This window comes from Dreissena polymorpha, chromosome 2 (genome assembly GCF_020536995.1).
Source record: "Dreissena polymorpha isolate Duluth1 chromosome 2, UMN_Dpol_1.0, whole genome shotgun sequence".
In the NCBI taxonomy this organism is placed as follows: Eukaryota; Metazoa; Mollusca; class Bivalvia; order Myida; family Dreissenidae; genus Dreissena; species Dreissena polymorpha.
Genome location: NC_068356.1, coordinates 8,008,141 through 8,034,702, shown reverse-complemented (window position 1 = coordinate 8,034,702; position 26,562 = coordinate 8,008,141). Strand labels below are relative to the sequence as shown.

At 33.5% G+C, this 26,562-nt stretch overlaps 1 protein-coding gene and 1 long non-coding RNA gene across 2 annotated transcripts in view; one reads left to right on the top strand and one right to left on the bottom strand.

The window, feature by feature from the left end:
- The window catches only part of LOC127865792 (uncharacterized), a 32,020-nt gene extending 28,447 nt beyond the window's left edge, over window positions 1–3,573 (bottom strand). Inside the window, exon 1 of the long non-coding RNA XR_008042767.1 lies at window positions 3,398–3,573. This is a non-coding gene — a long non-coding RNA (uncharacterized LOC127865792). The remainder of the gene's footprint in view (window positions 1–3,397) is intronic.
- A 1,573-nt stretch (window positions 3,574–5,146) lies between these two features.
- LOC127865777 (85/88 kDa calcium-independent phospholipase A2-like) lies at window positions 5,147–25,331 on the top strand. Its single transcript, XM_052405735.1, has 9 exons — window positions 5,147–5,352; window positions 14,598–14,651; window positions 21,296–21,377; window positions 21,614–21,767; window positions 22,061–22,211; window positions 22,591–22,712; window positions 22,866–23,017; window positions 23,218–23,394; window positions 24,742–25,331. The coding sequence occupies exons 3-9, from the start codon at window positions 21,348–21,350 to the stop codon at window positions 25,027–25,029; spliced, it is 1,074 nt and encodes a 357-aa protein (XP_052261695.1). The 5' UTR covers window positions 5,147–5,352; window positions 14,598–14,651; window positions 21,296–21,347; the 3' UTR covers window positions 25,030–25,331.
- Window positions 25,332–26,562: the final 1,231 nt, after the last annotated feature.

Here is a 26,562-nt window from a genome sequence, read left to right as displayed (position 1 = left end):
GAAAACACTTCTGTAAGATAGAAAAAGAACTCAAACATGCTTAATGGTAAGAAAATAAATGCATGTTTTATTTAGGCTTCATTATTTTTTAAATCACCCATAGGATATGATGCGGCATTCGTCTTTACGGAATATAAAAAAATCAATCATTTTTACCCAGAAGTTGGCGCTGTAATAAATTTGCTATTCTGTGTGTTCTTTTACCAAGCTTGATTAGGAATTTTTGAAAACGCGCCATGGAGATTTTCTTTCACCATTAAAAATAATAGTTCACGGATTCAAACCATAATTCCTGATTAATATGTTGCTACAGTGGATTCCTGTTCTTAGCATACCATGTCAGCAAAAATTATGCTAATAACAGGAATATGCTATTAACAGGAACACACATTTTAGCATAAATATAGCAACTGGGGGCATGCAATAAGTCAAATCTGTTAATAATTGATCGTCAAAGTGAAATTTAAATTCAACATTGATGTTTAAGATCAGGGCTCGAATTAAACTTTTTTTCTACTTGCAAAACATTGCGAGCAGCTTTAATACAAACTCGCAAAATCAAAAACATTCTCGAAAATTTTGCTGGAAACATAATTTTACTTTGTTTTTTTTTACGCAACAGTTAACTTTGCTTTATCTTTCGTATTGTTATTTACGCCTGTAGGCAAAAAGAAACTAGTTATTTTTCGCTTTGACGCCATGTCTGTTCAAGTTCAATGAACACGTGTGAATTAGTAGACTGTTAAATTTATCTTTACCAATACAATCCGCGTATCTGTACTTTAAGTATACCAGTCTACATACAAGGTGTGGGCTTCCGCATACGGGTATATGGACGTTCTATGACCTACGGTTTAGCGTTTAGAACGTCGAGCACATAAGCAATATTACTTTTTTTTCACTATTTCTTTACTTGCAAAAAAATACTAGTGGCTTAAAACTTAACTCGCTGTCCGTATTTTTCACTCGCATTTTGCGAGTGTGCGAGTGTTAATTTCGAGCCCTGAAGATAACTATTTATCAAATGGAATTGTATTCTAAGGTATTTGCATTTGCATTTGAGCATATTTTTGCAGATTTAAAGCATATTTTCTTGGCATTCTGAGAATGTTCTATGCTATAAAGACTTTAAGTGAATTCTGAATATTGGGGTTTGAAATTATGCTATTAATAGAAGAAAAATACATTAAAATTTAAGAATTAATCTGTGCTTTGACATTCTATATGCTAATAACAGAAATATGCTATTATCAGGTATGCTAATAAGTGGAATCCAGAAATTATCCTTCAGTCTGACAGAATTTTGTAGCCTGTCAGACCAAACATCTGACAGATTATTTTACATTTTGCGGTGTCTGACTTGGCTTCTCACTTTTGAGTCCATGATGCTAAATGTTTTAGATTCAACACTAGTTTCCTCAACCTCACGACACCAGAGCTCCTGTGATGCAAATATACTTAAGTGGTATAAAGAGATATTTTTTTCCCCTGCAAATTGCGTTTAGTTCCTCACTTCTGGTTAAAAACAAACCTGTTTCCCTCCGATTGGCTGTCAATTTAAACAGCAAACTCCAATACATATTCCTGTTTGTATTCTTGTATGAAAATGTCCACAACATATGGGCGTAGTTATATGAGGACTGAATATTCAAATACATGTAGGTTAAGAAGTACAGTAAATGACATGACAAAATGCTGTTAGGACATATCATCATCCTTAATTCTAAACCAGCTATATATGACATTATTCTTAAGAGGGGCATTTCAGAATAAAGATAAAAAGATACAAACGATTTGCAATGGAAAAATTATTTCCTGCAAATATTTTTTATCGAAATTATTTCCGTCAAGACATGTTGTACAATAATATGCCATGGTTAAAATGAACGTGTAATACAATGCCTAAACTCTTTCTGCAAAGTTTGGAAAGTCTGCTTTAGGGACATTTAAATGGAAGGACAGATGAAAGGTAACTCATTATAGTGCCACCAATGTAATTATTATGCAATTTTTTCGCAGTTCAGAGCTGAAAATAACATCCCAGAACTTAATTATGCACTGCCAAGTTATTCAATAAATAGTAAATTGTAAACATTTCAATTATGAAAAATGAAACAACTTGTAATTCAGACACAACTCACATTTTACCTGTTGTTAGCTTTGAACAAGCTAATTGGCCTCGGTGAAAAATAATTTACATTGAAATTGTCCTCGAGAACTCAGTGCCCCAGATAATTATTTGGGAAATAGGGTTTTCAACCATTGATTTTGAAAAATAGGGTGATTCCATTCTTCATATAGAGTGAAATGAGTAATAAAAATGCATACCTTAAAATAATTGATGATTTACTTCCGTTGACGCTGCACACTTGTATTGATTCAATAGAACTGTAAACTATCATCATAAATTTTAATCAACTGATGTTTCATAATATCTTTAATCCTTGAAACTGTCCATGATATAAACTTTAAAAAATGTCGACAATTTCTAACCAATGACATGCCTTTTTATACTTTTGACAGGTCTGTTAAGTCACAGACTTTCCATCATGTTTTATGGATGTCAACTCAACTGCTGTATACACAGTTTCTAACAAAATCGATAACACAAATGATTCGGCACTTATTGGCTCTTGCTTTCTTGATTCGAAAAAGTTTGCGATCGGCTGATATTTTGGCGCAACAATCTCGGACGTCTTTCGACCTCTCTTAGCTATTTTTATTTCGCATCGTAATAGAAACTGAAAGTACAGACGCTTTACAAATACATGCACAATGAGCGACAAATTAGGTCAGATTGAAAACGCATAGCGATTGAATAACTATGACAGTTTGCTGAGCTTGCTGAATGTAAGCGTCACCGCGTTACGATAATAATTCCAAAGAGAAAATACCTAAAATTAGCAAAGCATTTTTAATCGAGGTTTTGTATCGTTAATTTGATGAATTTGCGTTAAAGTCAAATTGGTTGCGTTTTCAATACTCATGATATTGTATTTCTTTGCATTTTTAAACATTTTAATAGGGTGAAAGACGCAGATACGCAGCTTATCTGGGGCACTGAGAACTGGTTAACAGACATGATATTTTGGATAATTGTAAAAGTTAGGACAGCAGATATACATGTATGGGGAGAACGATAAACGTCAACAATGTTACACAATCACAGGCAATCGGCACCTGTGTCGGAAGCAATTATTAAGAATCATTAAGAAAGTAAATCGATAGAAACAGAGAACCTACACTTGCGCACCCATTGAGCAATTCTTATCAGTCATCGTCGTGATTTTCGCAAAAGTTTTAACAGCCGTTAGACATTTATGATCGATTTTCTTATTAAGCGAATGGCAACAATTTTTTGATCGACTAGTTTGCAGCCAAAATATAAAGCACTTACCGCGTGTCAATGTTAAACTTTAAACAGGTCGTCACATAAACTTGCAGAAGATGTGAAAAAGGCACCATCATGGCGGCAGCCATTTTTTCCAAACAAACCAGTTTCGTACCAAATGGCAAATATAACAAGAGTTCTGATTGGCTAATGCCATAATCTAAAAATAAATGCTGGTCGAGCAGGATTTTTCTGCTCGAGCAGAAAAAATGCTGGTCGAGCAGTAAATTTGCTGCTCGAGCAGCATTTTGCTGGTCGAGCAGCATTTAACTGCTGCTCGAGCAGCATTTTTTTCTGCTCGAGCAGAAGTTATAGTTTCGACCCCTTTGGTATCCCATAGTCACATATATAAGATAGCTTAAGGTAGCGCACCTCTAATGATTTCCCGCGATTTCTTCGAAGGTTGAAGAGCCTACTATTAGGTGCCGTAGCCTAGTGGTTAAGGCGATAGACTAGAAATCTTTTGGGATATTCCCGCGCAGGTTCGAATCCTCCCGACGACGTATACTTTTTTGCGACGCGTTTTATTTATTTTCTTACGTAATTTGATTTAATTTGGCATATAAGCTATATTTATTGTTAAATATGTTGCAATTTTTATGCACATTCTTCAATTATTAAAATTAAAACAACGTAATGGTGAAATTGGGTGATTTACTGTTGAAAATACGAACCATGCATGTTACATTTTTATTTTTATTTCAAAAAGTAAACGGTAAATCTGTCTAGTTCTTGGTATTTTTGCTGTATATAGTGTTTCTATAAAAATTAAGTTTAAAATATGACTTAAATGATACTATTTTGAATTTTATGACCCCTTTTTTTAACCGACCTAATTTTACTTGGCTGAAATCACTTACATTTCATGGCGCTCTTCAATAGATACAAATTTGTAAAAAATAAATGTCTGTAAAAGAATACTTATTTCATCATGTTTAAACTTTAAACACCTTTACAGCATCTGTACACACCAACTGCATGCCCATATTTGGAAATTTGAATGAATTATGGAACTTTTATATACCCCAGGGGTAAAAATAAACTGGACAAAAGCCGAGCGTGGGGGTGGTTTTGAAAAAATCGGTATATTTTTTTAAAAAGCATGGAAAGCCTACCTACAAATTTGCATGTAGTTCAGAGAAATGATGCTGATTAAGAAAATAATTAATTAGGTTATGTTTGGATATGTGCCCATTAGAGGTGCGTTACCTTAATGAGAAAATAAGGTTTAAGGCAGAGGCAGATATGTAATATTTGATATTTTGCTTATTTATATATCTGTTACTATTTATATATGTTAAATTAACAACTTTTACTTCATACAATATGATTTTAAATCACCGTCATAATTATACATCATTAATTTTATTACTTTATAGGAAGGAGAATTTAAGTAACAGGAAAAGGCAGTACTAAAATGAACGCTTAAATGGACGCTTTTACCTTAAACATTACTCATTGCCAATATGTACTACCGCATATACTGCAGTGAGCTGTTACATTGATACGCATTGTTCCTATATCATTGTTATTCTTTTAAGCTTTAATAAATAACGAAACTTTATGACATGTTTTACTTGTCTTTAATTCTATTATTCGAAGTCACACAATTATGTTGTTTTGATTTAAGCGGGCGTCACGCATTATAACGCCAAATAATAGAGGACCACGATATAATACAATATCTCCCACAGTCTTACATTTATAACTTCAATCTTGGTTTATTGATATCTATTGATAGTTATTTAAATCTATTCAATGTCAATTCAATGAACGAGCAACCAGATAAATGTGTACCTTGCGGAATGCAAATCTGTCCAATCAGGAGTGAGCTTTCTGATAACGTGACGTGGTCAAGTTTTTGGGTTTATATCGAAAATTGTGAGTGTAGATGCGACGCAAGCGACTTAAGTCATACACAGAATGGCGAAATAAATATATGTTCCTATTCATCGAACTATGTAAGTATATTTGTTTTGCGTTATAACTTTTATATATCTATTTAAATATTATAGATTGAAACAGGACTTTTTCACTACCAATGTTTTTGTTAAGCTCGCACGGTTATCATTGTGATCACTGGATTATTGATCATTTTGTTGTGTCGACGAGGATATTTACATTTGTATATGTGTTGCTCGTTTCTGGTGAAAAAAAGTCAAACGCGCACGGTTGATCATCTAGTTTGGAAAATGAAGCATTTTAGTTCAGTGTAGAAAATATCTTCCGGATGCATTGTTAACTGCACAAAAAACCAGTTCGCAAAGTTAAGTTAATTACCTTTGTAATACACTTTAAAAGATTTAAAGCTACTTTGAGTTCTCTGTTTTTATTGTCCTACTTTGTTATGACTGCATTTTTAATATATATTGAATAGTTGGCTTTTGTACGATAGTTTGCCATGTGTAGGTATCTGAATATGTGATAACTAAGTGTGCGTCATAGTTTCATAGTTCTTTGTTATTCAATATATTGTCTGTTTATATTCAGCTGGTTATTCGTCCCTGCTTTGATATTCGCTTCAGTTTGATTAGCCTTGATCCAGCCGTGTGTTCTTGTACCTTAGCTTGGCAATTGCGTAAATTTCCCTCAATTTACACCTGGGTATTCGACCTTGGGTCGGTATCCAATGTCTCTATAAGTTTGATACCATACACCAAGCTGCGTAATTGTCATGTGATCGATATTCGTTGAGGTTCGAATATTGAGCAGGGTGTTCTTCCAAGGCTGGATGTTTGCAAACGTTTGAATACCTTTAACCAAGCTATATACACTGGGATCGATATTCGCTGAAGTTTGAATAACTTAAACATTATCTTATGTAACCTTAGAGCAAATGTCTGAAAGAACTTGGCAGTGGGTAAATCTTATATGCGTTAAAACAGGAATACAAAGCCTATGACGATCCACGCTCAGCCGTGCATTCATAAGCAATGTAATTCAATCGCTTTTATTGATTAATAATAGTTTGGGTGAATTGAAAAATCAAATTTCTTCCTATTAAACAAAGGACTGTCAGACGGAGGAAAATAGTATACCCTTAAGAAAGGATCGATTATCGTCTTGTGTTTAAATTTGACTTTAACAAAAGTCAACCTATGTTTTTTAAAAGAATATATGTGAATACGATTAAACCGCCCTTTAAACGCAACACACTAGAGGAGAAAGACCTGTCGTATGTCGTATGTGTTTTTTTAAACTATAGTCTACTGTCTTCCACATTATTTATTCGATGCTCATCAGCCGTGTATTTAGATTTGAAATTGGTTACAACCAATTTTTTCGCGGGAATAATAAAGTCATGACTTCAAAATAATAACGAAAATTTACAGTAAAATATAGACTATTTTCACTGTTATTAACACAAATATATTACCACTACGAAATTTCTGGTATTTCTTCGTTAACCACAGGAGATCATTAAAATATCCATTGTTAAGTTTTTTGAGTATAAATTACAACTACAATGAGACACCTATTATTGTTTTTTTACTGATTATTTAAGTATCGGGTGGCCATACGTCCGACAAATCTAACACAATTTGGTAAGATATAAATAGAACAACAATTGCTTTACCACGACTTACAACGAAAGTCACACGAATTAGGTGTGTCCTAATCACACATACTAGGTCATTTTCATTATTTACTAAGTCTTTTAACCGATTAACTATATTGTTCCGACAAGTACGATTTCTCGTTTAAATGAGCTTTTTAGTCATGGCAACGACTAACTAAGTCATGCAAACAAATAACTTATTTTCGTAGTAACGAAATAAAAACATATTTGTCAATAACCCATCTGAGCGACCGTAGTAATTAATACTTCACGCCACTTTATTTATACTAAATCCTTATTAAAAAAAATAATTTCTAATGCATTTAATTATCTGATTTTCGATTCTATGTTGTATTATCAAATGATGATCAAATGATCGAAAGTATTTACATTCCTCATGCTATGAGAACGGTAGATTAATAGACAGATATTATCTATGCGCTCATGCTATTGGTACAATGTTGCATAATATATATAGAGGATATTTGTTGGATTGGGTGGATTATCGATTTTAATTCACGAGTGATCATAGAAAATTATATTTTTACTAGTGGCGCATTAAATTTTTTTTTATACGTTTTCCAATCCGTTCAAACCAATTTCCCATTGGGCGCCCCAAAATATCATTACCGCTTTTACAATAAGCGTTGCAAATAGTTCACAAGAAAACAAACGTTAAACAATAACTTTTTTGTATTTACAATGCACCACATATCAAGTGAAAAGAAAAAAAACACCGATAACATCATTTAAAAATTAAATAATCATATGATGACACATTTTGTTTATGTCATGTTGGCGTATTAATATGCGGAGTCTATTTATAGCGTAAATAACGCTAACCGTGTGTACATGTATGTTCAAGGGAAGTTACTTCGTATTTTGATATAAATATTCATCGAAGAGTTCTCGCTCTTGGTGGAAGAATGCGTGGGGTCACAATGGGGTAAAAAAATAGTGCCGGTAAAACAGTGAAAATTATCGATAATTTTCACTGATAATTTTCACTGTTTTAACAGTGAATTTATCAGTTTTAATTCACTGATATTTCTCTATAAAATACCGGAAAGCATAAAATAAAATATGGTGTATGCATGTGTTGAATCATAATCTTAATAACTTAAGGATGATCAATCTAAAAATATACATACAGATCAACAATCGCATCGATGATTAGTTTTGTATAAGAGACTATTTCAAGGGCGTGGCCATGTCTTACCCTTGATAGTATTGCCTCTCGGATCAAAGATCAAACGTTGTGTGGTGTACCAAAATGTGAAGTTACATACCAAATATTAAAACTCCATGCATAGTGTTTCAGAGGAAATAACAGTTGAATATATTTCAGAGGAAAATCCCTTTTTGAATATATTAACCGTTTGACCCAATCGCATGGCAAGTGATTAAACAGAGGGGGATATTTTGAGGAAATTTTATGTTGCATAAAAATATAACACCGTGGTACCATGTTTTTTTAAAGAAATGATTTTGGATTACGGACGGACGGACGGGCGGACAGACAGACAGACGGACGGACAGATATACAGACAGAAAGACACATAAGACAAGACCAGAGAGACATGTTTTAGCGCTACACATATTGCTATATATTACGGCGATTTGCATAATATCAATTTCAATACTTTTTCCCATGTACATGTGTATGCTTTAAAACCTGGACTGCTCAAACAGATCAGTGTTCTGCCGTGGAGGCCCAATTGCGTCATTGGCGCAAACAAAAATTATTTGTCACCACCCGTTTTCCGTAGATGGGTCCGCGGGCGCACAGGAATTAGGAATACAAACTAATCGATTAAATTTGTAAGTCGGTAAAGAAATCGATTGAATGCGTAGATAGATCAAATTATTTAATTGGACGTGACGTCATTTCGCAGCCAATGTTCAATTTACTTGAATAACACTTTATTTCATTGGTGACATTTAAGGTAGCGCACCTCTAATGATTTCCCGCGATTTCTTCGAAGGTTGAAGAGCCTACTATTAGGTGCCGTAGCCTAGTGGTTAAGGCGATAGACTAGAAATTTTTTGGGATATTCCCGCGCAGGTTCGAATCCTCCCGACGACGTATACTTTTTTGCGACGCGTTTTATTTATTTTCTTACGTAATTTGATTTAATTTGGCATATAAGCTATATTTATTGTTAAATATGTTGCAATTTTTATGCACATTCTTCAATTATTAAAATTAAAACAACGTTATGGCGAACTTGGGTGATTTACTGTTGAAAATACGAACCATGCATGTTGCATTTTTATTTTTATTTCAAAAAGTAAACGGTAAATCTGTCTAGTTCTTGGTATTTTTGCTGTATATAGTGTTTCTATAAAAACTAAGTTTAAAATATGACTTAAATGATACTATTTTAAATTTTATGACCCCTTTTTTTAACCGACCCAATTTTACTTGGCTGAAATCACTTACATTTCATGGCGCTCTTCAATAGATACAAATTTGTAAAAAATAAATGTCTGTAAAGAATACTTATTTCATCATGTTTAAACTTTAAACACCTTTACAGCATCTGTACACACCAACTGCATGCCCATATTTGGAAATTTGAATGAATTATGGAACTTTTATATACCCCAGGGGTGAAAATAAACTGGACAAAAGCCGAGCGTGGGTGTGGTTTTGAAAAAATCGGTATATTTTTTTAAAAAGCATGGAAAGCCTACCTACAAATTTGCATGTAGTTCAGAGAAATGATGCTGATTAAGAAAATAATTAATTAGATTATGTTTCGATATGTGCCCATTAGAGGTGCGCTACCTTAAAGGCCAGAAAACAATATAAGTTAGACACATTTGCATCTTTCATATCTTAAAAAAACAAACATGTGAATCTAAAGCAAAAAAAGCATTTGCGTGTGTAAAAAAACTCGTTAAAACAGGCTGACTTTGACCGGGATTTACAGGCGGACTCTGACCCTGCAATAAATTATTTTGACATGGTTAATAACTGTGGAGTATCTTCTTTACAACGGTACCATTATAATTAATATCGGACGAATAATAATGCATTTATAACCATTTTCGCTTTGATGCTTCGCCTTATTTCATATTATGCTTTCTCACAATATTTTTTTACATATTTAGAAACAGTGGAAGAATACCGTAACAACGGTACCAAAAATGTATGGTCGGTTGGGAAAAGGATGCTTTTATAACCCCTTTTAGCTTTTCCATGTTTTCATCAAGACATTGTTCTGTGTAAAAAAACACGGTATTTTTCGGTCAACTTTTACCGCACAGCGATTTACAGGTTGACACTGTCCCTGCCATAAAATATTTTAACATCATTAGAAACTGTGGAGGTCCTTCTTTGCAACGGTACCATTATAATTAATATCGGACGAAAAATAATGCATTTATAACCATTTATATCGGTTCCGGGTTTTCTTTACGGCATTTGCGTGTGTAAAAAAACCCGTTAAAACAGGCCGACTTTGTCCGCGATTTACAGGCCGACTCTGACCCTGCCATAAACTATTTTATATATTATTAGAAACTGTAGAGGATCTTCTTTAAAACGGTACCATTACAATTAATATCGGACTATTAATAATGCATTTATAACCATTTATATCGGTTCCGGGTTTTCTTTACGGCATTCGCGTGTGTAAAAAAAACCGTTAAAACAGGCCGACTTTGTCCGCAATTTACAGGCCGACTCTGACCCTGCCATAAACTATTTTATATATTATTAGAAACTGTAGAGGATCTTCTTTACAACGGTACCATTACAATTAATATCGGACTATTAATAATGCATTTATAACCATTTATATCGGTTCCGGGTTTTCTTTACGGCATTTGCGTGTGTAAAAAAACTCGTTAAAACAGGCCGACTTTGTCCGCGATTTACAGGCCGACTACGACCCTGCCATAAAATATTTTGATATGGTTAGAAACTGTAGAGGATCTTCTTTACAACGGTACCATTATAATTAATATCGGACGAATACTAATGCATTTATAACCATTTATATCGGTTCCGGGTTTTCTTTACGGCATTTGCGTGTGTAAAAAAACCGTTAAAACAGGCCGACTTTGTCCGCGATTTACAGGCCGACTACGACCCTGCCATAAAATATTTTGATATCGTTAGAATCTGTAGAGGATCTTCTTTACAACGGTACCATTATAATTAATATCGGACGAATAATAATGAAGTTATAACCATTTGTATCGGTTCCGGGTTTTCTTTACGGCATTTGCGTGTGTAAAAAAAACGTTAAAACAGGCCGACTTTGTCCGCGATTTACAGGCCGACTACGACCCTGCCATAAAATATTTTGATATGGTTAGAATCTGTAGAGGATCTTCTTTACAACGGTACCATTATAATTAATATCGGACGAATAATAATGAAGTTATAACCATTTATATCGGTTCCGGGTTTTCTTTACGGCATTTGCGTGTGTAAAAAAATTTGTTAAAACAGGCCGACTTTGTCCGCGATTTACAGGCCGACTACGACCCTGCCATAAAATATTTTGATATGGTTAGAATCTGTAGAGGATCTTCTTTACAACGGTACCATTATAATTAATATCGGACGAATAATAATGAAGTTATAACCATTTATATCGGTTCCGGGTTTTACCTAAAAGATTTCCGGGTTTTCCGGATATTTCCGGGTTTTATACCTCGCCTGAAAATTGCGCGAAAAAGTTGTCACGACTTTGCAACGTTATTTCTCGTTAACGACGTCAGCGCCGAAAGGGTCAAAGTCTCGTTCCCAGCCACATATATAGAATACTAGGTCGGTGCCGAATAAAGCGAAGTTTATTTTGCGATGCAAAGAAAATCTGAACCACGAGCCTTGGCGAGTGGTTTAGATTTTCGGGCCGAGCAAAATAAACTTCGCTTTATTCGGCACCGACCTAGTATTCGATTTATCCCATCAATTTTCTAAGTCGTAAGTTATTTCTTTTAAAATAGAAAAGGAAAAAAGAACTACACGGAAATTCCCAAAGTTATTTTAAGCAAATATTGTTTTATTATTTTATTCGTGCCGAGCCTAATATATTACAAAAATATCAGTAACTAACCAGTTTTTCTGTTGATCATACCTTTACGTCCCCGATTTTAAAGAAATAATGAAAAAAACAAATACTAAACAACTGCAGCTTTAGTGGGAAAGAATATGACTTTTGTCGTTTGGCGTGTAAATCATGACGTCATAAGGACGCGCACTTAATATTTGTAAATAATTTTTTTTTTGCTTTTTGTGTTGCATTTTGTGCTTAAAATATATTACATCTTGGTATCAAATTGTTTGTTTTGTTGAATCTGATTCGATTTTACTAAAAATGATTACTTTATAATTGATTCCGAGTAAAATGACCATCCTCCGCCGCGCGTGACAGCTATATTTCAGCATTGCCGAAATAAAGGAAAATATATTCCACATGGGTTTATTTCGACAATGCACATCTGATGATGGGATAAATTCGTTTACTGAAAAAGGCCTGTGGCCGAAATATTTTATATAAAAGAGTGACTGTATGAAGTTTTAATAATTTCTCTCTGGAGATGCAATACATAAAGTGCTTAATAAATGCAAACATGTCAAACGTCATGCAATCCGAAAAAAGCCTGAAAATTGGGTTTTTGATAGCTTTATTCAAACCTTTGTAGCGCATTAAAATCTATATGTTCGTTTCTATTGTTTACTGTTATGATAAAACGGGTTTATTGGGTGAGAAGCTTAATTTAATTGATGCTTGCAAAATACTTAGCAATCGAAGATAACTTCTCGCTGGTGTTGTCATTGGATTCAATTAAGGGATTAAAACTGTTCATTAAATTCTTGTTTAACTGTTCTTCTATCGATTTTTTTATTTACCGAAATAATTAAACTGCACTCCGTCGGGACGCACACTGACACTAACTTCCCCAAAACGCTGTAACCCTCACATATGCTAAGCGTCTGAATAATCATCTCATTAACTTATAACAGCTGTTATCATATCATTGACTAATAAACTAATACAGTCGTCTGCACAAAAAGTAAAGGCGACGTAGTAGAAGTAACGTCAATTTTGAGGCAGAGTATCACTTTGATTTAAAATTTAATATTCGAATCCAATAAAGTATTCAAATATTCGACCGTTTTTCAATATTAATTCCCTTCCCAAATTCTAACTCAAATTATTTAGCGAAAACCTTTTTTTATATGACAGTAAAATTGACCTTGACCTCTTGGATCCTTAATAAGAAGTGGTCCTTAATGCAACCCCGTTCCATATTTGCATATAAGCTACCAACGAACACAATGTTAATGTAATATCTACATTCTAATTTGATTTATTGAGCGAAGTTAATTGTTCAACATGTTGTTAAACAAACGTGGCCGGTATCCGACCGGTCTGAAATGCAAATGCAATTTAAGTCCCACTCCAAGCTTTAATTAATAATAGGTCAGTGAAAGATAAAAGAATTGATGGAAATGGTATTTTTGACGCCAGCACTTGTCTTACAACAAAAAGCCAAAGCCCCATATAATAATAAGGATTCTCTATGCTTAAATTTTACACTTTAATAAACACTTTTTCAACAATTACAATTTTAAAAAAAGATGATAAATTTCGTGATGATGTCTGGTTTCTTGGATACACCCTTACTGATCTTACAGAGACATGGTAATATGAAATAAACACACATATAACACATCTAGAAAATATGCCCCGTCCTTTGCAAATCATAGTTGGAGCGCTGCAATAAACATATGTAAAACATACTCATGTACAGCGAAAACAGCTTGAAAATATTTTCATTATGACTGAAACTTGATCATAGTAACAAATATCGATGGAATACGTTATTTTTATATACGGAACGTAAAACAGTTCAAATGATTTGTGATGGGGGTGATTTATTAATACGATAAAACAAATATCTTTTATTATGTTACTAACTTAATTGTTCGTTCTTGTGTGATACGTTATTTTGACCTTATAGGGATAAAATAAGTTTAAAATTATTTTTTATTATATCATACAAATTAAATACATTTGCATCACGAACATGTATAATGTGTATATATCTTAACGATAATTCGATGCGCAAATAATTTTCTTTGATGAGCACAATTAGATATTGGCGAATTAGAGTATCGAACCAAACAATCACAAGGTCAGTTGATAGTCAGTGTTACCGCGTGTCTGTACGTAAACTTGAAAGGAGTGCTTTACAGGTAGTTTGCTATATCTGTGCACACTTTCATGATATTGATTACAGTCACTACAATCCTAATGTGTTAATGCTTCTATGAATGGTTTTTGTATAGCTACATAGAAATCTAATTTTATAGCCTTCTTAAAAATCTATTTTTACACATAAACGTATAAAACACATTTCCAAATATGGTCAGAATTCCACGTCTTAGTAAGCGGCCAATGAAATAACACATTTAAATCACGCGTCGATCATGACTTGTCAAACAAGTATCCTTGCGGATACTTATTTGCATTGTGGTATAAGCTATATAAGTTGCAAACCTCTAGCTAAAGTTATGTGCCTTTTAGATTTTTAGCGTTGATGTGTGATTATTTTTTGTATGACGTGAGGTGACAAATCTTGAAATTGTATATCGAGTAAAATTAAGTGTGTGCATTACAGATTCTTAATCCAGACGGGCATTGGTACCTGCTTCATCTTTATTAACGATTTCAGGTATGTGACTTAACACTAGTTCAGTATGACTATTTGAATAAATAAGAACTGTATGTTTTTCAGCTTTTAAAATAATGCTTTACAAGCTTCCTTATAAATATACATGTAATACTTTTGGTTAATAATGTAAATATAAATCCATTTATGTTATGTGAAATTTCTGTAAACTGCAAAATATTCATTATGCACGATTTAATAAGTTAATATAAATGATATCATGGACACCATTTGTGTTTACGTTTTGAACATATTAAGGGTTGGATTATTCTATACATTGCATAGTTTCTGCTGTTTGTTGCTATAATACAACACTCCTTAGTTTCAATAAACGTTAAAAAGGCAACGAGCTTTTAAAACATAACAGTTTCTCAATGGAGACCTAATTATAGAAAATAATAATAACATATGTTAAAGGGACCTTTTCACAGATTTTGGTATGTTTTGAAGTTTGTCATCAAATGCTTTATATTGATAAATGTTAACATTTGATCTAAAAAGCTCCAGTAAAAAATCAAGAATAAAATTAAAAAAGCAAAAAAAAGCAACATTCAGCAGGGCTCGAACCACTGACCCCTGGAGTCCTGCAGTCAAAGAAAACCACTTAGACCACTCGAACATCCGTCCTCGTATAATTCAATCGTTTCGGCTTGCAACGCTTTATAATTTTCAGGTTTTTAAATCGTTAAAAGATGCATATAATGTCTTGGTAAATGTTCAATATTACTGTTTCCTTACAAAGGTCATAGCGAAAACGAAAGTTTGCGAATCAAAAACTACTTTTTTCAATTTAGTCAATTTACCAAAACGTGAAAAGGTCCCTTTAAGGTGATCATTTTATTGAGAATAAAATTGTAGCTGAACATAACCATTGCTTTTTAATTTAGATGAAAACATTCCTGTTATTTTGTTGTGATTTGTATGGAATGCCAATTTCAGAAAAACTCTGAATATCTTACTGCCTACAAAAATGACCTAATCCGATTGGCTTAGAGCGGTCACGTGCCCATGGTGTATTTTCCATACGACTCGAGTAATTTCCATACATCCCGAGTAATCGACTTGTCGGTTGAGATATAATCGTTACACTGTTATTAACTGATGGTGTATGGGATATACACACTTAGTACTTTCATAACATCGCTTGAGTATGTAATGAAAGTACTGAGGTGTATATCCCATACACAATCAGTTACTTACAGTGTAACTAATAATACCCACCATCAGGGTACAAATATATCAATAGAACAACTAAATTATTGTTTTCCTTGTTGTTATGTCAATTATAATTATTCAATGGAACTAATATACATATCACTATGATTCGCTTTCCAATAACGTGCATGTTTTATTTGTTTATGCAAAATGTTCAGCTTGACATGCAATGTTTATTTGATTATAATTAACACATTTATTTGCACAACTTATTTTAACACACCTGAAGAATAAGTCTTAATATCGATGTGCACAATGAAAGGCACGCAGCACAGTCTAAGCTCGCTAAAGGGTCCTTTTCACGTTTTGGTCAATTGACAAAAATAAAAAAATGTTTCAGAATCGCAAATGTTTGTTGGAGTTATGATATTTGTGAAGAAACAGTAATACTGAACATTTACCATTCGTTAAAATATTCAATATATTCATCTTTTGACGATTTAAAAACCTGAAAATTATAAGGCGTTGCAACGCGAAATGATTGAATAATTTGGAGTGTTCTGTTGTTTTCGTTATTTTTTTGTGACACTACGAGGATTGCTTACATTATGTATTAAATACATCACTCTTTGTATGAGCACGGACGGCCGAGTGGTCTAGGCATAAGACTTTTACTCCAGGGGTCAGTGGTTCGAGCCCAGTTGAGCGTTACTTTTTTCTTTCTTGAATGTTATTATTTTTTTACTGGAGCTTTTTATATCCAATGTTTACATTTATCAATTAAAGCATTAAATTTTAATGACAAACTTCAATACTTGCCAAAACGAAACAAGTATGAAAGCAATAGCTTTGATACTTTATGAATAAAGTGGACCTAAACACAAAACTTTACCAAATTTTCAATGTTCTAAGCACATTATTCTGTCAAAATGCCAGCCAGAGTTATCTTACGTTGCCTGCCCAGTCCCCTCATGACAGTGTGTAACTGTGCCATGTTTGAATGCAATACCTTTGATACTTTTAAACACAAAACTTAACCCAAACACAAAACTTAACCGGACGCCGACGCTCAGGTGATGACAACAGCTGTTGTTTTTTTTTCAAAAAATAGATGAGCTGAAAAAAGGGATAACACCTGTCATGTCGAAAATAAGTTTTTATCTATTAATACCCATCGGTACTAAATTTAAACACATATGGCTGTTTTATAAAGGGTCTATATAGTTTAATTTATTAACAGTATAGTGTACTTTACGGGTTGTAAATGTAAACGTAATTGCATGAATCCCAACTAAGATAAAGAAATCCAATTTTTGATTTGAGTATTGAGATAAGTCCATTCACCTTTAAAAAGAAAAATTGAAGAGCGGTCTGCATCCGCTAGGCGGTGCTCTTGTTTTGTAAATCTGTAACATAAAGGTGCCCCCAGTTTATGGTATGTGGTGCGCACATTTGGTACATTTGAATATAAAACACACAATCAATCTTAATGTACACATGTTCACTTAAAACAAGCGTAAATGTTCAGCTATCTTGTATCGTTAGGCAAGTAAATAAATTATGTAGAATGATAACAGATGTAAGAATATGTGTTAATTACACATTTGTTTTATATTATATAATGTGCTTGTGTTTAAAGAGAGTTAGGATTAAATCATGATTTCATATGCACGTCATCGCTTTTGAATGTGTTGCTTTTTGTATTCACCTCAAAAAACATTTTATCTGATAATTCTAAGCTAACTGTTGTAAGCAATTTTGATATCGATAGCGGTGGCTGCTGTGATATTTTTAGGATTTCAAATGAGGGGTCATAAGGAATTTTATGATCTGAAACACTTTTTTAAAAATGAATGGGTCCCAAAATTGTATTTTGACAATAACAAACAGTATAGCCGCAAACTATGACTCATACTTAGAAAATTTATCCATGTCGCCAATGTTTACATGTACGTACAACGGTAATCTGAAAATACTTTTAATCGTTTGCTGGTTATCAATGATTTTTCTTTTGGGAGACTTGATTCTCGGAGGTAGCTATTTTTTTACGAAACTAACGATTTCGTTGAAAGTCAAGGGGTAAAGTTATGACCAATACTAGTTCGCTACACGTAGTAAAAGTGTCATGTTTTTTTTATATTTGATGAAAAATATATGACCGTTGTTGATGATGTATAAGCCCCCAAAACTAGCTTTACTCGTTCAACGTACGATCTGTTCTATCCAGTTCGAAAAGTTCGAAAATAGTATGTTTAAATTTCCAGTATTTGAATGGAGGTTTGTATTTTACTCCACTAGCACGGATATTTAGTTATAATTATTTGAAGCTTTTTAAAGAAAATTTAATTGTAATATAACATCGCATACTTTTCCTTTTTAGCACATACTTTAATTTAATATTTAGTATAGTACACGTGGTACTACAACGTAACTATGAGGGCGGTGTCGACATCGATTTAGGCGCATTTGTTTCTTTTTTATTATTCTCGCGATAACAATATTGTCCCAAATGAACGCTAATGGTATATCTTAATGCTTTTTATGATTTAAGAGCGGAAATACGCAGCAACGCTGGGGAAAAGATATCTGTGAGTGTCTAGTTTCGAATCATATTGAAGAAAAATGGTTGATAACTAGAGATGCAAGAGGTTAACCGGTTAATCTAAAGAAACGACCAGTTACATTTTCGGGAAAAGGTTAACCTGGAAAAATATTTGATTATGTATTTTTTTCATGGAATAATTCGTACGAGGTTACTGTTTGCGCGTGACATACTGCCAACTTGCGTTAGCGACTAGTTAGAATAACATGCCGCACCATCGACGGTAATATATAACGTCAACAATCAAAGCAATAAATCAATACGTTTGTGGTAATTGGAACTATTGTTTTGTTTGACGCGCCAAAATTTAACTAGCGAACTGCTGGGAGTGGGAACTATAAGCGAAGACGTTATTGACACGTTTATCGAACTCGCGGTAAAAATCAGTTGGGACAGCTTATTTTGATGTTTTGATAACCAATATCCAACAATGATTGCTTGCGAAAATACCGTGTTTATAAGTGTAAGTAACAATTTAATCAAGCACTGCAAAACAAGCCGATATTATGGCAGACAGAAATTCATATCATCTTACAAAATCCACGCTAATAAAAACGCTACACACTTACCCGATAAGATTACGTTATATTTATTAATCCTCTTTACGTACATCCCAAATACCAAACACCAAGCCGCATGCTATTTTTAGAGCTGATTGATAGATAGTTTCATTTTACGTCTAAACCGGTAAAGACTTAAAGGCTACACTCCACTAAATGATAGCTGCTGAAAACTGTAGTAATGACTCTCCGAAGATTCCTTAGCAAAATTACATTAACGACCTCCATGTAAGTCGAATTGCAAATGATGTTTCGTTCTATAATATGTTATGTTTATAATAAAATAAGAAAGAATATTTACTAAGAAACTATAGCATATGTAATGTAATTTATCTTTTTATTGCATTATTACCCGCCTCGTTTATACTTCATACTTTTTTGCTCATATTGAAAATGATTATCCGTTCTACCTTCTAACTGTATTGACACTACTTGAAATATGTTTTCTGTATTGTATATTCAAGATAGAACATGTAATAAGACGCTACTTGAAATATATTATCTATAATGTATATATAAAATCAAGAAAGAATATGTAATAAGAACCATACCATATGTAATGTAATCCATCATTTTTGTATAATATTGCACGCCTCGTCTATACATTTATGTACTTTTTGCTCATGTATTCATGTCAAACATGAATTGAGTTGAAATAAAAGGTTTTTGACTTTGACTTTGACTTTGACATTCGCAGTTAAAATCTTGTCGAGTTAACGTCGTATTTGTTTATCAGAAATAAATATCATTATTATAATTTACGTCCAACGATTCCAACATTACCGTCCGATGCAAGTTTTATTTAAGAAAGCGAATTATTAACTAATTAAATAATTAAACATCGATTTAAAATATTTTAAAGATAAAACCGTTAAATTTAGTATTTGTGTAATTGCATAAAATTAGCGCGCTATGGTGCGTTAACAAACATACGTAACTATCAGTATTTGAGATCATAATACATAGTTACATCGCTTGTAAATGAATATACTGATTTGTTAAAATAAACAACTTACATTTCGTTTAAAATATATTTAATTTGCACTCGTCTCCTTTATTATGGTCCCCCCCCAATTATATATATATTTTTTTTTTGGGGGGGGGGGGGCGGGGAGCATATAGTCGCCGCTTCGTCTGTCCGCGTGTGCGTCTGTCTGTCTGTCCGTCCGTGCACAATTTTTGTCCGGGCTATTTCTCAGCAACTAATGACCGGAATTCAATGAAACATTATGGGAAGCTTCACTACCAAGAGGAGATGTGCATATTATCAGCGGGTTCTGGTCGGATGATTTTTCACAGAGTTTAGGCCCTTTGAAATTTTTGAAATTTTCTATTAACTGTACATATAGTGCAATTCTTGTCCGGGCTATTTCTCAGCAACTATTGACCGGAATTCAATGAAACTTTATGGGAAGCTTCACTACTAAGAGGAGATGTGCATATTATCAGCGGGTTCTGGTCGGATGATTTTTCACAGAATTATGGCCCTTTGAAAATTTCTATAAAAAAATTCTTGTCCCCCCCAACTACTGTGCCCTCAAGACGTTTCCTTTTATCTAAATATATAGTGCAATATTGTGACAAAAACCTTTGGAGAGCATCACCCGTCTCCGACGGTTTCTTGTTTTACCCAGATTTTGTTTAATGTATAATGAACATGAAACGATTAAACTTCGGCTAAAGACGCTAAAATGCAAACAACAAAATATGCAATTATAGAATAAGAAGAGATGCGGAACACAAATGGCCCTTTTTTCGTCGAATTGAAAGAGAAAAACACTTTTTTTTATATTAATTCAATTTGATTTTCAAAAATTAAAACAAAATGCACAAAGGCGCACGCCATTTTCGTGAGCGATACGACGCGAATTTAATATAAGCGGCCCAATCATAAATAAGTTAATAACACGTGAAAATGAACATTGTGTATTAAAAAAAAATTCTCCTATGTATTTACGCAGGATTTTTTTTATATAGCATACATTTACAAAATTATTAAAATTAATTGTATAATACATTTTATTACGAAACTGGCATGTTATCAACGCAAGCGTTTTCAGAGTTGAAATAACTTTCGTTTCTATAGAGCGGTTAGAGCGGTATGACATTTTTAGTACTCTTAATCAATTTAACTACTTAAGGCGTTTCGGTTAACCGGTTAATAACCGGTTACGAAAAAAGGTTAACCGGTAAATGATTTGTGTAACCTCTTGCATTCCTATTGAAAACTCTAAGTTTTCTGCTCTCTAAACACAATCATAATTAGGACATGTATTTTCAAAGGTGTGTTATAGAATATAACTTATTGCATGTTTATTGTTATCTCCAAGTTTATTGGCGAAACTGCAGACACATTCTGGATAGCTTCAACTTGAACTCAGTATGGCCGTATCAGCAAAGATTTATGACAGGGTGAGCAACTGATTATTGAATATGCATCGGCTGTTTATTGTTTTTTATCTGCAAAGTCTTATATTACATTGGAGTGTGTAAAAAATTAGGCCAACTAAACAAACATTATAGTGTGTCAATTATTTACATGTTACAAACGTACTCTGTCCTTGTGCAACATGTATTACAGATTTAATGTTTTTAATCGGTTCATATATTTTAACTAGCATCAACTTATGCTATTTATGTACGTAAAGGTATTATGTCTTGACGGTGGAGGCATTCGAGGACTCATTATTCTTGAGATTTTGGAGGCGATCGAGAAGGAAGCAGACAAGCCCATCATAGACTTGTTTGACTGGATTGGCGGAACAAGCACCGGAGGGATTATTGCTCTGGGTATTGCTACGGGTAAGACACGATTTGCATCAATCAGTCATTCAAGTTCGAATGTTCGGGCAGAAATTCAGGCGCGACAAAGAAAAGGATAGTTATCATGGTTATTGCAATATACACTGATCATATAAAAATATATAAATATTTTTCACAATCATTATTGATCGCTGTTATTCTGAAACATCAGTCTTTCTAATAATTGTTTATTTGCGGAACAAAAATGATACTGCAATGTCGTTTTAAATATGATTACAAACAAATTATTGTACTGTATGTTAAATAATAAATGGTCAGAATCTTTATTGTAGGCAAATCCGTATCTGAAATTCGAGACCAATACAATCGACTGAAGGACCAAGTATTCAAGGGCTCAAGACCGTACGATTCTGAACTAATAGAAACCCTGATGAAGAAGGAATTTGGGGAAACAAAAGTAATGACGGATATAAAGGAACCAAAGTACGTACTTGATATGTATGTTGTGTTATTTCAATCAATTCATAATCCATTCGTTTAATATCGGATTTTAAAATTGATATTAAAATCACAAAATAAATTCAGAGAAACTATATAATATGAATAAAACAGTCTGAAAAAGTACAATTTCTTTCAGAAAAAATTCGACTTAAAAATATAACTTTGATTGACCGCCGAAGTAATAAGCCAACACTTACGAATACTTTTATTGTGTCCATAATGTCATAATAAAATGCATTTTTTGTATTATGCTACTTATGCGTTTTGATGAACAAACTCGCTGCCACATGATTAATGATCTAATCATAGAAAACATTATTGTTTACAAAGTGTTTATGGAAACATACCGTTTTTATTCAAGGGTCCTGGTTACAAGCGTTTTAGGAGACCATTATCCTTGGAAACTGCACATGTTTCGTTCCTACAAGGAAGACACAGAGCCCGAAGAAGATCCGAGGTTTGAACCAATCAAACCTCCAAATGGTGATATTTCCCAAAACTAAATGCAATACTGTGAATATAACATGATGTTTTTTGTTTTCGAAGGAAACAATATTAAACATTTGTTTTTAATGTATGTGTACGTTTGCCAATTTTTTATAATGATGATAAACAAGTCACACTTGTTAAATTCAGAGACTTACATCTGGGAGGTTGCCCGCAGTACGTCTGCGGCCCCCACCTACTTTCATCCGTACAAGCAGTTTTATGATGGAGGCATAATGTCCAACAACCCTACCCTGGATATTCTCGAAGAAATTCACAAATATTACACTCGACGAAAAACTGTGAGAACTGTGTGCAAACAATAAATACGTAGAGCAGATATATTTAACCACAATAACACAAATGCACTATCAATCATTTTTAATCAAATAAAGAAACCGACGGTAAACAAAGCAGTGTTAACCTTCAATTTAAACATATTTCTTCGAATGCCTGTTTGTCGTTTCATGGTTGCAAATAATTGAATAATTTGATTGTTTAGGGTAGCAGCCGATCTCTGGGCATGGTTGTTTCTATCGGTTGCGGTTATGTGGAATACGCAAAGCAAGAAATTCCAGACCCATATACGCCAGGCTGGATGAATTTGATTTTTCATCCACTCAAGTCCAAAAAAGCGTTGGAAGACATGCTCAGATTTTTAAAGGGCATCCTGGAACAGGTATATTTTGGAATCAGCGCCCGTTCTTTAAGTGCCAGTCTCAAAAGACGACTTTTTCAAAGCACTTGAAGGCGTTTCATACATCGCATGATATTGTCTCTGTGATTTGCATCGTCGGCTATCTATCGGCTCTGAATGACCGCTGAGTGAGGATACGTATGGAATTGTCAATCAATTGTAGGACTGTATTTGAAAACACACTTTTCTGTTGTCAACTAGCGCTGTTCCTAAGGATTTTTTTCAATCGCATCACTGCTTATGTTGAAGTAGGGCAGCGGTGTTTCATCATTTGGAAGTGGGTTTGCAGTAAGACATACTTTTAGCTCCTATGCTTTTGTGCTTGGACGCCGATAACGATCCGATAAATTTCTTCACGATTCCTTTGTAGAAACTTGGTTAAAAGTTAACAAATTAAATAAATGTGTTACAATTAAAGAAACGATAAAGTCAGTTACCACTGCTTAAGTGTGTATACGTCGAGGGTGGCGGCCTTTCTGTGATCGTCTTCTTTTGTGTAACCAATGACGTGCCCAGATTTATCCACGTCGACTAACCCTCGTTTGTCTTCACAGTTGCTTTATCAGAACCTGCTACGTCTTGCGTTTGTTGCACATCCGTATAAACTATATGCAGCCTTATTTCTAATTAGCTTGCGTAAATGAACTCGATAATCGTGTGGCACGATTTTTTCTATTGTTGTAAAACTTTTCCAAGAAAGCTACTCTAGAATGCCGAGCTCGCCGTCTATTAGATTTACAATATCAATAAAAACGCTGTCCCCGTGAACAGCAATCACACGGCCTATAACATGTCAACGAAACCTACGTAATTATTTCAATTACTGGGCTTAAATACTCGTCGATGTTTGCGCTGAGATTGTTCATGTTTGCTTCTTTGATCAATATATTATTATGTCCGCTTTGACATTGATTACCTTGCTGCCGAGAGGAAATATTATGTCACAACCGTAATTGAATTACATGTATTATTATTTGTTAAATTTAGTTTGGAGTATTCTTACTGTAATTGTAAACTCCAACGAGTTAAGAGTTTACAGATTCCAAAATTTCATTGGAATGTTAATCAGCGGCTAATTATCAAATGGTTACTTATGGATACTTGTTAAAGGATACAACCTCTTATAGAATTTTGTTTCGAGTTTAACGTATGGCTCCAGTTATTTATTATATCGACGTGATTATCTTGATATCGGTATTCATTAATAAGTATACTAATGCTGTATTGCATTCAAGACTATATACGTTAATGATTTTCAACTTACTGTGCAATTATATGATTGTAAGGCATACATAACAACTATTGAGCCTCTTTTTCTGACATTTTCAGGTAGTAATATCAAGCGGTCAACCATCGCATCGCGCAAGAGCTTGGTGCCAAATGCAGAATGTGTCGTTCTCTCGATTTTCTCCGCTTCTTGCGGAAAATGTGCCTTTGGACTGTGTTGCTGAACGTGTGATTGACAAGATGATTCAGGACACGAGATACTATATCAACACACCTGAACACTTTAAAAGGATTCATGAAGTGGCAATCGCTTCGAAGGCAGGCCGACATGTGAAACTTGTTTTTAGGCCAGAACCAATATACAATGTACATGATGCCATCGAATATTAAATAATTATTTTCCAAGATTGGATAGTCATTCAAAATTGTGAAGTGTTGTGAATATGCTTGCTGGCATATAGTTATTAGAAATAACCAATATATATATATTTATAGCTTTTCTTGATAAAATGTGTGTGCCATCCGATTTTGAAAACGTTAAACCACCATGTCAAATTGCATTATTAAAAGATAAAGGCCGAATTATACGATATGTTTATTGTTTTAATAAACATGATTATTTTTTTTTATACAATTCAACTTTCTACGTGATAGAAAAAAAACCTGTCAACTTTTGTTTAAATCAGTGATATATGAACGACATTGATGTTTACGGAAACATTTTTAATGAGTTTATTTGCACAATTGCTTCACTTTGAGGGAAGGCTAGGTCAATGTTTAATTACTGATCTAAGAATGTTGATTTTGCCCTATAAATGTGTTTATACTGAAGAAAGATGCATTAATAAGTAATAAATGTCCTCCTTAAATGTATGGACATAAACATGTAGAACATCACAGGTTTAAAAATAGGATTCGACTTTTGTTTCTTTCGGATTAAAGAAAAATATATTTGTGTCGAAAACATCCGATCCCGACGGATTACTGGTTGACTCCGAGGTATAAATAGATGAATCAAGGCGATGACCAATATAATGGAAATACATGTTACACTTCCAAAATAAACATAACGGTTCGCACAACTTAAGATATATTTCCAGACGGTCAAAAATTAAAATATAAGAACAATTGTAATTTTAATATTTTGATATCACACCCTCTTCGCTCCGAATTCGATTCCGGTTTGTATTTATTGTCATGTTTTTTTTATTTTTAAAGATAACTTAAACGAATAAACGAGTATGGCTACTAGGCGCCTGAAGAGACACTCGAAAAGATGATTTGTTACAAACGTAAATATGGAGAAAAATATCAGTAGGTTATCAAATTTATTATACTATATACGAACAAAAATATATGTAACGTTCAGTCGCATTAAATATCACATCAGCATATACAAAACAATATTCACACATAGGCATTCTATATGTTTTCTTATGGTATCATTTTTTTTTATATTGCGTGGACTGTTTTTGTTAAAACCTTATTTCATGTAGATCCAAAATCTAAGAAATACTTAATTTGATTTATAATTTAACCATGTGGAATGATTTGGCGTTTATTTGCTTAGGAACCTCACCTAGAGTGCACTCTGATTCCGGCTTTCAGCTCAGAGTTTTGCGCACCGACGACAAACGCTTTAGTTTTGATAATGAATATTGTTCGTTATTTGAATAGTTTTACTTTTTACACGTGTGTGACTTAGTTACTAATATTTATATATAATTGTTTGGTAAAGCGTTGTATCTTTGTCTTTAATAAACTCTATTAATATTCTGTAACTATTTTTTAAATACCGAAGCTAATTCGTTGAGTTTTAAATGATTGTCAAATATAGTGTATATGAAATAAACGTTCTGAGTCCCTTAGTCATCACATTGATTATCTAAAAAAATACAGTATTATCAAGTATTTGGTTTAGCA